This window comes from Carya illinoinensis, chromosome 4 (genome assembly GCF_018687715.1).
Source record: "Carya illinoinensis cultivar Pawnee chromosome 4, C.illinoinensisPawnee_v1, whole genome shotgun sequence".
Lineage (NCBI taxonomy): Eukaryota > Viridiplantae > Streptophyta > Magnoliopsida > Fagales > Juglandaceae > Carya > Carya illinoinensis.
The window spans coordinates 2,645,328-2,660,658 of record NC_056755.1 but is presented as its reverse complement, the minus strand read 5'-3'; the positions used below and the strand labels follow the sequence as shown (position 1 = coordinate 2,660,658).

The following is a 15,331-nucleotide window of genomic DNA, read 5'->3' as shown; positions in this document are numbered from 1 at the left end:
CAGACTTTGTAATTTGGGAGATTACACATCAGCACCTCAACACCCTCCCAAATCCAAATCAAAACAAAACAAATCTAGAAAAACAAACAACGACAAAACCACCTAACCATATTATATAAAGGATTTAGATCTAAAATAAAGGCAACCGGACTTATCCTGACGAAAAATTGCTCTCTACGAAGAAGGAATACTGGAACAATTATTCCAAGTTTTATTAATACCCGTGGCACCCAGCCGTGCAAAACCATCAGCCAAAGAATTAATCAACCTATAGACATGACAGAAAATGGAGTCAATACCGTCAAGAAGCTTCATCAATTCTTCCCAATAGTCTTCCAAGTATTAAAGACCACATCTCTTCTTCTTCGTTCAATCAATCACAATCACCGAATCCATTTCTATTTTAATATTTTGTAGGACTATAAATCTTGCTATCCGAATACCTTGAAGTAAACTCATAAACTCGGCAATATTGTTAGATTGCGTACGTGTGCTAATAGCAAAACCAGAAATGAAATCCCCATTAGAGTTACGGATAACTCCTCCTGCACTTGACGGTTCCGGACTCCCCATGGAACTTCCATCCACGTTGAGTAAACCACCCATCTTTTGGCTTAGCCATTTCAACAACAAAACATAAGATGATTTTTGCTTAACAGGAATATGAAACAAGTGCAGAATTTCTTCGTCTCTCTTAGAGAAATTTATAGATACTTTCAGCTTTTCTCCTACAATAGTAATAAGGCAATAGCATCTTCAGGAAATCAGCAATATTCTAAAACATTAGAGAATGTCTCGACTGATTCTCATTATAACAAATTGAATAAATAAACTTGCTAGGTGTCACAATATTAGAGGGCATTTTATTCATTCTGTTATGTACTTTTTCTATAAATAGACACTCCTGTACAGAGCACTGTGTGCAAGAAATATTCGATAATACAATTCACGATTTAGTAGAGCTTTTTCACAAATACTTGCTGTGTCATTCATCTCTATTTTCAGCATGGTATCACGAGCCTAACGAACTCACGTCCTTCATACATTTTTTTTTTCTTTCTACTACTTTACTCGTATCGATTCATCAAAATCATCCAACACTCATTCTCTTCTTAACTCTGCTAGTCATTTTGTCAAAATACAACATAACATTGACAATTTTCTTCTATGGAAAACGCAAATAGTGCCGTATTTGAAAGGGCATCAAGTCTACGGACATGTTGATGGCTCCTTTCCCATGCCGCTTGCTACCATTGATGAACTTCCTAAGTCTACCTATCTTCAATGGCTCCATCAAGATTAGTTGGTGATGTCGGCCATTAATTCCTCTCTGTCCGACTCTGTCTTAGCTCAGGTTATCGATTGTTCTACTGCTGCTGAGCTATGGAAAACATTAAGGTTTTTGGATGTGCCTGCTGGCCCAATTTAAGACCCTTTAACACTCATAAAATGGACTACAGGTTTAAAGAATGTGTGTTCATGGGCTACAGCCCAGATCACAAAGGTTATCTCTGTCTTCACCTCAATTCGGGCCGCACTTTTATTTCAAGAGATGTTCTTTTTAATGAGACCATTTTCCCTTTCACCACACGGCCCACACCGAATGACTCTTTAACTCACTCCCCGTCCAATACTTCCATTGACCCATTCCCTCTTTTAATCCGGCCCTTTTCTACTAATTCTTCTCTCAGCCCATCACATACACCTCATCCAGCCCATCCAATGTCTCCTCTCATGTGTTCAGACCGTGACTCAACCCACTCTTCGTCTAGGGCAATAATTTCATCTCCCAAAACAGAGTCCTCGTCCCCCCTTCAGTCCGCCACCTCACTATCTAACCCACCAGCAACTGAACCTTCGTCCTCCCTTCAGTCCGCTGCACCATTATCAAACTTGCCACAAACCGAGTCTTTGTCTTCAGGAAATCATCCCATGGTTACCCGTACACAGACCCATTCCCTTCATCCAAAGCTACGCACGGATGGGACCATTCCATGGCCACCACCGAAGCCGACAGCTTCACTCACTGAATCTCTTTCCTCTTCTTCTTTTTCCTCAGTTCCAGAGGAACCCAAGTCCTACACCGAAGCCTCTAAACACAAAGAGTGGCGTTTGGCTATGGCCACTAAAATCGATGCCTTGATTCGAAACCGAACATGGCATCTCGTTCCTCCTTCTCCTTCATATAATCTGCTTGGCTCAAAATGGATTTTGAAAACCAAACGCCATGCCAACGGGACCATTGAACGGCGTAAAGGCAGTCTTGTGGCTCAAGGTTTTCATCAACAACAGGGTCTAGATTACTCTGAAACGTTCAGTCCGGTTGTTAAACCCACTACCATTCGCCTCCTTCTCTTAGTTGCCGTATCCTCTCATTGGGCTCTTCACCAATTAGACATACAAAACGCGTTCTTGCATGGAGATCTTGAAGAAGCTGTTTACATGAAACAACCTCCTGGTTTTGTGAATCTGAATTTTCCTCTACATGTCTGTAAGTTAACTAAGTCCATCTATGGTTTGAAACAGGCTCCTAGAGCCTGCTTTGCTAAACTTAGTGATAGACTTCTCACGCTTGGTTTTATGTGTTCTAGTGCTGATCCATCGCTTTTTATTCTTTGCATTGGATCTGATTGCATTTATCTCTTGATCTATGTTGATGATATGTTGATTGCATTTACCTCTTATTGTTAGGAGGTGAAGATTGCTATTAAATTATATATGTGAAATGTAGGTTTTTAAATTATTATTGGTGGGTTTGCTTCTGATTTATATGTTGGCAATACTATGATAGATATGTGTATGTGAAATGTGGGTTTTTAAATTGTGCGCACAAAGTGTTTGACAAAATGGGTGAATGGTTTTGAGTTGTAGTAATTAGGCCATGTGGTTCATTTAGTAGTTATAGGGGCAATTTTGTTTTGCATTTTGCAGTATGTTAACAATATACTAGTAGCTTTGGAATTGGATGTTAGTTCTTGAATATTTCTATGCAATCTGATTAGTTGGTGTCATATTAAATTATTAATAGCTAGTAGTTGGAAAACTTGATATTATTGGTTCTTTTTCTTCACAGCAATGGCCATTTTGCATTGTTATTTTGCTCAAATTTCTACTACCTACCCTGGTTAATCCATTTGCCTTATTAACTTATGGGTTATTCTTTATTTTGCAGGATGAATATAAGTGGCTGCTTGTGAAGAATGTCTGCCCCATTTGCAAATCTAAGGCATTGACCACAGGAATGAGGGATGAATAGAAATGGGTTGGCTACTTAAAGAGATGTCTTTCCATTTAAAAGCTAATTATGACAGCAAGTTGATATTTGTTTTGACTTGACAGTTGTAATGTTCGAACCATTTATTTGTTAGCTTCTGGAATATAGGTCTCGTTGCCTAAACAAAAACTGTACAGACTTTCTCATGTTGCTCAATGAACTCTATTCCACCCATTTAGAACTGGAGTACTTCCACCATGGTTGCAAACCACCCATAATTCATAGAGATGTAAATACGACCAACATTTTGTTGAATGAAAATGGAAATCACAAAGTTGAGCAGAAGTTGAGTAGAAGTTGTTGACATTGTAATGAAGTTATAGACATTATAATGAATGAAGTTGTTGACATTGTAATGAAGTTGTTGACATTGTACTTTGTAATGAATGAAGGGGTTGACATTGTACTTCGCTATCAAGTATGTAAGACATAATTGTAGCTGCGCAACAATATTTAAATACCAAAAGAAATTGTACACTTTTGCTAAATATATTTCCTTGTTTTGTGGTACAATATCGAATTTTAGAATGCCAAGACTAAAAATTACATTGAAACTCCAAAGTTACATTCAAATTCTAAAATTACACTCCAACCACTTAATTACATTAAAACCTCAATATAATGGAGTAGTCATGGTTGGGTAAGTATACTGTCTTGACTCCCTACTCCAGCATGTATGCTTATCACCTGCAGACCACAAAAAAAAAAATGTCAGTGGAAAAGCTTGGACATGACAATGTATAAAATATTTGATAGTTGCACACTTTTACTATCCCTCGTCCATCTTGTTTCTTTTTTTATTTTCTTTTTTAGCATTGTCTCTACTGTAAATACTTTGCGTTTGGATGGAGGCCTACCCTTACTTTTAATACTGGTAGGATTGTGAATCTCAAAATTTTTTTGTTTGGTTTCACTTAGACCGTCATGACACACAACATATTCACTCCTTGTAGCATTCGGAGTCAACTCTTCCTCCTTGAACTTGTGCATATGATCATTTCATTTCATATAGGTCGCGTGATCCTTTAAAGCAAGTAAAGCTATTTCGCAATGATCGTTACACAAATCATTAAATTTTTGTGTCTCATGATTATCGCCAAGGTCATCATAACTATTCTGTATTATTGTGTACTTTCTTTTCAAATGTTTTCTCCAACGATCAAGAACATACTTGGATGACAACCGCACAACTTTCTTCCACATGGTGAGGACAATGAGTGCATGTCTACATAAAAATCCTCAGAACTTGAATAGTCTATAGGTGCACATCACTTCTCATTCATCATCATTAAAATATACACAATATTTTACATCTTTTACAAAATCATCATAAATATTCAAGGGTTCAACAACTTCATTCATCGATATTGCGCCTTCATTTTTTTTAAGGGAAGATAAACAATTCATAGTCTCTCTAAGCTCTATTTGAACCTCTTTCAACTTGGCATTCGTGTATAAATCTTGGATTTGCTTTTCAATTGCATGGACTGTAATGCAAGGGATCTTTCGTTGGAATGAACTGAAATCAGCTATCTTTTCATTCTCGACCATCCTTGCCAAAATATTATCATAGTCCCCAATAAGCTTCTTCAATGGTGTGGTTGCATTTACATAGCCATAAAAAAAATGTGTTCATATTCTCGCTATGCTGGGTTGTGGACATTCCAACCCAAAACGTACATCTCACATATGCAGGTACCCATTGATGCCGCTCCTCATACAACTTACTCAATCAAGTACTGCCTGTTAAACCATTGCTCTGAATGATGTTGTGCCACCTTTTTTCAAATTCTTGACAGTTCAAAGAGTTATATATATAATTTAATAAAATGCATTTAAAGTTGTCATATTATGAATAAGATCCCAGCTTATGAGGTAATTTGAATAAAATGTGCCATAAACAGAATCTATGCTTGGTCCTCAGAAAAATTATTGCTATTGCCGCTTGCATTGCCCTGTCTTGGTTGGTTATAATCGCATTAGGAGCCCGTCCTAACATATACCTTAACCACGAGTTAAACAACCACACAAATGTATCTGTGTCCTCGTTTGATATAAGATCACATCCAAAAAGTATTGATTGGCCGTGGTGGCTGACTCCCACAAAAGGGGCAAATGACATTTTATATTTATTTGTCAAATACATTGTGTCAAAAGTTCTGACATCTCCAAATGACTCATATGTTGCCCTACTTCGGGCATCCACCCAAAACACATTTCTCAACCTCCATTCTTCATCTAGATCCATTACATAGAAAAAACCATTATTTTTCTCTTGCTGTTGCACCAAATACTTGTGAAATGGCTCTGCATCTCCTTCTCATTATGAACTTTGTTGATATGATTCCTGCACTCTTTTTCTCCGAAAGTGAGGTTCTCATATCCACTCCCTTCAACAAATATAGTTTTGTAATTTTTAGCCGAATGGATTCCGGCTTTATCTATTATCTCAATTCTTTTTTTTTTTCCGACCAACTTGATAATTTTTTATGGTAAGCAATATGTCTTGACTTACTTGGGTTCACTGTGTGATTGTTGTCAAGGACAACATTGGATAACCGATACCTTGCATCAACTATTTACTTTACATTAATCTTAGCCTTGCAAGCTGTCCCTCCTATTGGCTTTGGTTGATCAATTTTTGATGACTTAATGATTGACTTGTAATGGCAAGAGCATGCTATGACAAAGTATTTTACCTCCCTATAATCCTAGTAGTGGATGTTCTTTTCAACACTCCAAATCCCTCCTGTTTGGTATACTTTGTGTAGTATTCAATAACATCTACTTGAGTCTCAAATATCATATCAATCTTTGGTCGTTCAACATTTTGATTCTCAATATATTGAGACCCAAGTTGCTCTTGTTGGTCTACATTAAGTAAAACATGATTTATATAAAATCCGTTAGCCATACCATAAAAAAATTGATATTTAAAAGAGTCCATAGAACAATGCTATTAAAAATTTAATAATTATTAGATCTTCTTCATAAAATACCAATAGACAAGGTTCTATCTCAATTATAGCTACAAAATAAAATAATAATAAAATCTATAAACAATTATTTTTTGGGTGGCTCCCAAACAAAAACAATATTTTGGGCTCCTAAATGAAAACAATATATAAACCACTATATATGCATCTCAAAAAATAGTTCTATACAAACGAAACATGGCTATAACAAAAAACTGGGAATGTGTATGGCAAGGCTGCAAGCAATATCCCATCCAACCAGATTGTAAAAGGAAGGTGCAACTCCCATTAAGTATCTTTTCAAATATTGGCAAAGGATAACAATATCGGCCATAATTTGACTGGGAAGGTGCAAGGTGAGATAAGAATTAGAACTCTATATTTCAGTTTTGTACAAATATGAGAGTACAGATCATCTGAGATAGAATGTGTAAAAATGTCATTTTTGCCAACCAGACTGTAAAAGGAATGTGTATATATATATATATATATATTCCATTGTATCTTGTGTATACCTGTCGGCGAGGGCTCCAACATGACTGTAAGTTCCAGCAACGTTAGGGAGGACGCCTGCGATAGCTACAAACAGAAAAAAGAAAAAAAAAAGTGAGAATAAAGAAATGGAAAACCAGAGAATAGAAGAGGAAATGAGACGTTGGGTGGTGAAGAATACTTGCAGGGATGTTAGGTTACTGGTTGTCTATTTTTCTCTTGTTGAAGATTACTTGTAGGATGATGGACGAGATGCTAAAGTTGCTGTAGATGTGGGGAACTCTACAGACGCTGAAGCTCCCTTGCTGAAAATTTTGCTCATTTTTAGATAGAAACAAAATTAAAAAAAAAAAAAAGTTGACGTGGCACTATGCTGCGTTAATGTGTGAAATTCCTGTATATATGTAGCAGCTCCCAAATAAATAAGGAGATAACGGATCACCGGTCTCAAAGCTTTTGAATGACATATATATTCTATTATTTTAGCTTCCAACATGCTGCATGCTTTCTCAAAAGTACTGTTGGTTTCACTAAGAAGTTTCTATCAATCCACATTCTTTTTGTCGTCGGGCACTTTGCTGAATAAATTATTTCAACGTACAATCATTCCCAGATATTCCATTTCAACCAATATTTATAACTTTAGAAAAAGCCAAACCAGAAGGTGGTAGAAAAGTTCCATCGTCACAACTGCAAGGAAATATCCAAGAAAAAGGAACCGGGGATATGGTTAAACTTGAAGTAACGCTGTTAATTGTAACATTGGTTGTTATGATCACACGAAACCCTTGTTATACAGTCACAAAAAGGTTGTATTTTGGTGATAATTCCAGTAATGGATTAGCTTTGCATATCTGAATATGGATTTGAGATATTCTACGACTTTTGGAGAAATCTCCAAATTCCTCTGTTCTTAGCTGCACCACTACATATTAATACAATTGGTTTTGGAGTCTTGTCCAATAAATACCTGCAAGCAAGTGGATCTCCAAACCTGCCCACCACTTCTTACCTTTCCAATCAGTATCAGCAACCAAATTGCATGGTTACACAACCCAGACCAGGTGGAACGTCTAGCTAGCTAGGTACCGCCCATTTCTATGAGAGGTCCACTTCTTACCTCTCCCGTCACTATTCTCATGATCAGAACTTGGCATCTAGCAATTTCATAGCAAACATGAATGTTAAGACCTTCATGATATTTTCCCCTGAACTCGATAAACAAATTTAAAGCTTCATATCCATCTTCCATTCTTCGATAAATGGACGTGACATAAACAGAATTCAAAACAAATTTTGATACCTGTATGTAACCATGTAATGAGATATATGTAGAATGAGGAAACTGACCGGTTCTATGAGTTTGGGCCTATACTCTCTGATTATATTTGGGCCTAAATTATAGATTAGATTTCTCTGAGTTTTCAGATCAATTGGTGTGTTTGGGCCAGAACTCAAATCTGAACCGAATAGGCCCGACCCAGAACAGAAAACAAGAAAAGAAAACATTATTATTAATTTATTATTATTATAGTACTACTCCAGCCCCCATGCATGCAATTACCGGCCCTATGATTGAGATCAACGTTACGTTGCACGCCTCTCGATGCGCATAAAATCTCTAGCTATATCTTCAGCTTTAGGATGCCAACAAGAAGCAAATCTCATGGGAAGCGTGAAAGAATCCATCTTAATTATTCCATTGCATTAATAATCAATTCCGTATATAGATAACTGTTACATATATATAAAAAGATTAATAAAAATTAATTTATAAACTGACGTAAATTCATATGATCCGTTAGATTTATTTCATATTAAAAATAATTTTACAATATGATGTACTACATCAAACCACATCAATTTATAGATTTACTTTTATGTAATCTTTTTATGACTAAAATATTTTTCATATATATATATATATATATATATGTAGTCACCCTTATATTTCAGACTATTAATACTAATGATTGATGGCATCAATATATAATTCATGCATACAAGATACATGAATTGATTTCCGGCCAAATATATATATATATATATATACTAGGTAAGAGTAACGTGCAAAGCACGTTTGTCTAATTTTATGAAATGATTATTTGTAAAAAATAATATATATTTTACAAAAATTATTGATGTCACTTAATAATTTAAGGCATATTGGAGAAAATAAAAAAATTAGTTCAAAATATCATATAATCCAATACATGTTTATAACATCTATAATTTTAGCAAAGATGTATACGAAAAATTTAATAAAAGTCGAACACAAACGGTAGTTCAAAATATGTGTCGTTTGATGTTTGTATTATAATTCATCAATTTATGTCATCTTGTAGACAATCAATAGAGACAACATTAAAATTCTTATTTTGCTGTTGGTTGAGTTGATCATGGACAACATAAAGTTAAAACATAATCTTTTTATAAAATTTGTGGTATAATATTTTCTATATATAGCATATATATAAATCATAAAATATATTTTGAAATTATTGGTCGAATTTATTCTTTCTTGATTAGCTCAAGGGTCACAGCATTTGTCACGTGCCTATCATAGCAAGCCTACGTATAGAATATGACTTAGCGGAAGCTACGTCATACTATCATGAGAAAAAAAAAACATTTTGATTAAACACACTTGTATTATATATTATATGAGATTTTTAAATTTGAAATACTCAATAATAATCTGAGTTAATGAAACATATAATATACGTATATTATACGTAGGGATTCACGTCTTATACACCTAATACACTTGTATATGTTAAGGAGAAAGAGAAAAATATAATAACTAATTTTTAATTACTTATTATTATATAAACTATTAAGTATTATAATTATTGAGATTAATAAATCATATAACAACATTGAATGCTATCTCTCTCAACATTTATGTCTTCATTTTATATGCCAAACCGTTAAAACAAACGGTGTTAACTTTAACGGAAAAATAAGAAAAACCGTTAAAACAAGATTTTCCGTTACATACACACTTTTTATATATAGAAGATATATATATATATATGTATACTGCCTCTAAACAAGTTTCCTGGCCAGTAAAAAAAAAAAAAAAAAAGGATTTGTTTTCGGGTCATGAGGTTGAGGGCCAGCAAGTAGATGTATTCGAATACATGATGATAATTGTTGGATCTTACCATTATAAAAATGGGTTTGCACTACTACGACAAGTCTACATGTAAATATACGTACTTTTTGCCTAACTAACTGGTTTTCAGAAGGAAGAAATATATCCTGGCCTTGAGCTTAATTAATTAATTATCTCGATCGATCGGCCATTACGAGAACATGTGGGGTGTCCACAGCTCAAAAGTTTATAGAAATTGCTTGCCTTTTTCATGATTTCCTGGCATATATATATATATATATATAAAGAACTGCTCGAGCAGAAGATAGAGAATCGTTCGATCTTGAGGACTACTTTATCAGACACGATGGATTGAGGGAGAACTCCATATGTATTTTTCTAACTGATCTCTCCCACATGGTTTGATACCCTAAAGATCAGCAAAGAAATGGCGAACCTAATAAAGAATTATTAATTGTATTAGCTCCACCTACCTAAACCTAACATATTAAACCCAAAATGATGCACAAAGTTTACGAGTCAAGTACGAATTATAAATGCTTTACTTCTTCATTTGTTTAATATTGTGACATATATTCCATGGGACATTAATATTAATTTGAGATCGAGCTGGAAGAAAATCAATTTAATTAATTAATCAGGACCCGTTTACATATATGATATATATGATCATGGGAGACGGTACGTACTGTTTTCTTTAACTTCTATAAGGGAGAAGGAAGTCATGATAATAATTAAGAGATAGCTTTGTACCGATTATTAATAATGGTTACAAGTTAACTAAAACACTCATCATTTTAAGTCCTTAAAAAAAACTCATCATTTTCAAATTATATTTATATAGATATATCATATTCATGACATGATCATCTCAATCGACATTTTTATTTTATTGTGTTGATGTCATGAATTATCTATCAATTTTAAAATTTTTAATTTTAAAAACAAGAGCTGACCTAATGGTTGAGATCAGCTAATGTCACATCAAAACATATATAGCGCAGTAGGAGTAGTGAGTTGTGCAGTATGGATCGAACATAACTCTTTTGTTTATACATATATTCAAGCCATTGAGGGCCTTAAAAGGGGGCATAAAATAACAAAAATTCTATTGTTGATTAATCTAATTAATTAAGACATATATATTTGTTAAAGTCCACTGAAGAAAGACGATTTTTATTAATTAAAAGACCAACCGACCGGCCAGTGTATTCGAGTGGCGGTTTGGCCCGCTAATCAAGCAAGCGTGTTCATCTGAAGCATGCACCCACCCCCCGGCCCCAATGTGCCTTCGCCCCGCCCCCACACACACAAAATTAGCAGCACAATAAACTGCGCCCATATTCTTCTCCACTACTATGTGTCACAAACGTCCCATGTATTGTCTCATTACTCCTTTTTTTTTTTTAATGCCACGTATAGCTTTTCGTTGTCCAAATGCACGCTCTGATCTGTGACTATATAACTAGCCAATCTTTCCATGACACTTTTATATATCATCTTCTCCAAAGGACTTTTGAGTTTTGAGAGAGAGAGAGAGAGAGATTAGGGAGAAGCTAAAAGAGAGATTGAAAAATGATGAAGTTGAGGTCAAAGAGGTTTTGCAGAAGCATCTCAAAGCTCCGTGGAGGTGGTGTTAGTAATGGCAACAGCAGCATGAAAGGAGGTGATCAAAACGCTGGGTCTGAAGGCGTAGGCGATATCAAATGGGAACTCCGACCTGGTGGCATGCTTGTCCAAATGAGAAACATGAGTACTGGTGAGAGTGTGGGAGAAGGGATTATTACAGTTAGGGTCTCAACTGTCTCAAAATGGCATGACATTTCCATTGAAGCCACTTCAACTTTTGGTAAGCCTTCATGAAGATGATTATCATCATGTTTCTGTTTAATTAGATTAATATCTGAAAGATCATCATGTTTCTGTTTTTGGCCCTGGGTCAAGAATTTCATAATCATTGAAGATCTTCCCTCTGGAGTACTGATAAATTAAACTTCCAATTTTATCAATATTTTCAGGAGAGTTGAAGATGATATTGTCATTGGTGACTGGTTTGGAGACAAGGGAGCAGAGGCTACTGTTCAAAGGGAAAGAGAGAGAGGATGGTGAATATTTACACATGGTTGGGGTTAGAGACAAGGACAAGGTGCTGTTGCTGGAAGATCCAGCTACCAAGGAGAGGAAACTACTCTATGGCTTGGCAGGGGGCCCAGCCATTGGAACACCCTGCAGTTGTACCATTAGTGTATGAAAATTAAAATGATTTTTCATTACTAACACTAAAACCAAAAAATTGCACAAATATGGTGATGGATCATGATCATATTCCTTCTTCAACTTGCGGCTATATTAGGGACTCCCTGGCTTGTATTAATATTTGCATCATGTGTCGGAGTGAGCAATTTTTAAATGCTTAAGCTAATTATGCACATCGATCTTCTCATCATGTGCAAGTTGCAAATGGCTTATTATGTTAATAGAAATGTTGATTTCTGGTGTTATATAAATCATATTGGTCTCCTCTTTCCCTCAATTATTTCTGATCAGCTTTTTCCTTCATTATATATAGATATATATATTGTAACCATGCGTGCACACCGAGACATAGACTTAAATTTATGGAATTAATAAAGCAAAAGTGGTACTCAAGTTACTTAATTTCTATTACTAATTAAAGTCTGGCCTTTTTATCATGGGTTGTAGATAGAGTATAGACTGCTTGAACGGCCAAAACGCTAGATGGCTCCATCAATTGCGCGCATACAATATTGTATTAATTCCCTAAATAATTCATGCGAAGATGAATATCATATTCTAGATTTTAGGCTCTCAAAATTCAAACTGCAGGCCAGCAACGGGGTCCAATGACAGCTAGGTATTCCAAATTCTCACACGTACACCTCCTCCCTCATGCGCGCCCTTTATAACTACACGTGGTATTGCTATATATGCTAATTACGTTTAACCAATTATCCTAAGTTTTGATCATAACCACGATCACCCATCTTCAGCCCTTTCTCCAATTAGCAAACTTCTCAAAACATCAAAGCTCACCTCACCTCCCCACCAGCGAATTTATCCAGCTTCACCTAATTCCTTCTCTTAGCTGAGCCTGGAAGATTGGCTTTGATGGAACGCATGATGGGATCCTGGGTTCTCCTTCCCAAAAACCATGTCTCGATGGATTGCATGCATACTAGCTAAAGACATAAATGGAGTCAAGCTAATCATGTTCGCAAGTAATTCTATATCGATCCTTTTCTGCTGCGAGCTCCAGATGATAAAAGTTATTGACGGTAATTAATTTCCTCATTATCTTTTGAAAGATCCAGATCAAGTCTTCATGAGAGGCGAGATCATCAGGTCATATTATCTTCCCAATGATCTTTGATCATTTGGGTTGTAGCTTGTTAAGCGGCTTATGCCCTGCCAAGACTATCAAATAGATCTTTCTAGTATTTAGAATTTATTGTCTTGCGAATTTATTTATTTTTTCCCTCTTTTTTTTTCCCCTTTTCCTTTTGTCAACGAGAAAATAATTAAAGGGGATGAAAATAAACGAGGAGAGCTCCTCCGTACTGATATATACTATAGGGACCATGCAGGAACGCATATCTATCACAATTCAAAAGGCATTTTTAATTTCCAAGCAAAGTGGAGCTTAAGATGAAAGGTGCATGGTTAGTGGTTACTCTCGATCGGTCGAAGTGATGTGATATATTCAAAAGAGCCACATGCTGATCCAGAAAGTACGGCCTTTTGGCCTTTCTTATCAACAAGCTGCTGCTACTGCTAGCAAGCGAAGCGAATTAAGACTCGTACCCACCTCTCTCACTTCCCTGTTAATTCCTAAAAGTCAAAAAATATGGCCCGACCCCTGATCGTCAACGTTCTCCGACTTTGACAAACCTACTGGAGTACTGTTCAAAGTTCCAACCAAAGGAGTGCTCTATAATTTTCTCGATCTACGCATGGTATGAAAAATCTCATAACATATATGATCATCATCATGCAGTAGTAGTCTGGATTCTACCTAGTTTCTGATATATATCTTGATGCATGAGATGGATGTTGCAGATCATCATCATGAGTGGCCGCGTTGGTGGGCGATTTTTGTTGACAGAAGATAGAGAGCACAACAGAACATGCCCAAGGGAGGATTGTGTATGAGCTGTTTGTGCTCTGTGTCTTCTGTCAGCAGAGTTTTGGTCTGGCCAGATCAATCCCTGTTCAAGGTACGTAACAACATAATATATATAGATTTTATAGCATGACGGCCGTAACGACATAATATATCGATCGGCCCTGGCTGGCTGGATGTTTCTGTTATAGAGATTTTAGGTCTTGCATCCTAACTCCTAAGGTAAGATATACATACATATTATTATTATTATTATTATTATTATTATTATTATTATATATACGAATATATAATAATATATATCATGTGATCTATGCATATAATTAATTACGTTGGAAATTATAAAACTTTGCTTTAATTTCTTAATTAATTATGTCTCAGATCAATTAATTATTCGATTCTATTTTTTATACATGCATTAAAACTCACTTCTAGTTGGCAATTCATAACATGATTTGAATTTTATAAATTTAGGTCGCAAGTTGTATTATTATTTAAATACAAATTTTTAATTTTTAAATATAATTTTTTTTTTTTTTTAAATTTTCATGGAATTCCAACAACTACCTCTTTAATTTATCTCATAAATTGATGATGTTTGAAAATATTCAAGCCATCAATTTTTGGGATTAATAATGGAATATTAATCCTACATTAAGGCTAAGAAGGCTATTGTAATTTTAAGATATCTCGATATGGAAAATACTTTAGTTATAAATGAATTATACAAAAGTAAATTTATAAACTGATGTGAGTTGACGTGGTACGTCAGATTATAAAATTACTTTTATTATAAAGTAGATCTAACAGATTTCATTAAGGTACAATATCAGTTTGTGAGTTTATTTTTTTTTTTAATCTTTTTGTATCTGTAGCAGTTCTAATTAAATATTGTCATATACATATACATCAAATGGTTGAAGAGCAAGTGGGAGAAAATAGTATTTGTATACCATAATTTATTCTTGTGGAATATCCCATCGTATTGAGTTTTATTGAATTATGGTCATTAGATTCCTGTCATATATGTAGCTATAGCTAGCTTAATTTGTAACTATCTACTCATTAACTATGTAGTTATATTATGAATTATGAACATTTATTTTTAATCATGTAGTGTGCGAATTTATGAATTAATGTGCCTATATATTAACCAATTAAATATGTTCTCGTCATTAATCATAATAAATTATGAAAGGATGTTACGGATGTAGGACAATGCATGGTGTTAACGTCGTGTTTCACACATCTTTAGACCGGGTTCCAGTAACTCAGATCTTCGATCTTTTACCTGTACACTTAGAGAAAACATAGAAAGTTTGAGGCCTTAA

At 35.0% G+C, this 15,331-nt stretch overlaps 1 protein-coding gene and 1 long non-coding RNA gene across 2 annotated transcripts; both read left to right on the top strand.

The window, feature by feature from the left end:
- The first annotated feature begins 11,356 nt into the window (after window positions 1-11,356).
- On the top strand, window positions 11,357-12,366 carry LOC122306136 (BAG family molecular chaperone regulator 2-like). The gene is made up of 2 exons (XM_043118550.1): window positions 11,357-11,708; window positions 11,878-12,366. The coding sequence occupies exons 1-2, from the start codon at window positions 11,435-11,437 to the stop codon at window positions 12,108-12,110; spliced, it is 507 nt and encodes a 168-aa protein (XP_042974484.1). The 5' UTR covers window positions 11,357-11,434; the 3' UTR covers window positions 12,111-12,366.
- Window positions 12,367-12,832: 466 nt separating this feature from the next.
- Window positions 12,833-15,112, top strand: LOC122306137. Its single transcript, XR_006241457.1, has 3 exons — window positions 12,833-13,155; window positions 13,454-13,833; window positions 13,937-15,112. It is a non-coding gene; the product is annotated as an uncharacterized LOC122306137 (long non-coding RNA).
- Window positions 15,113-15,331: the final 219 nt, after the last annotated feature.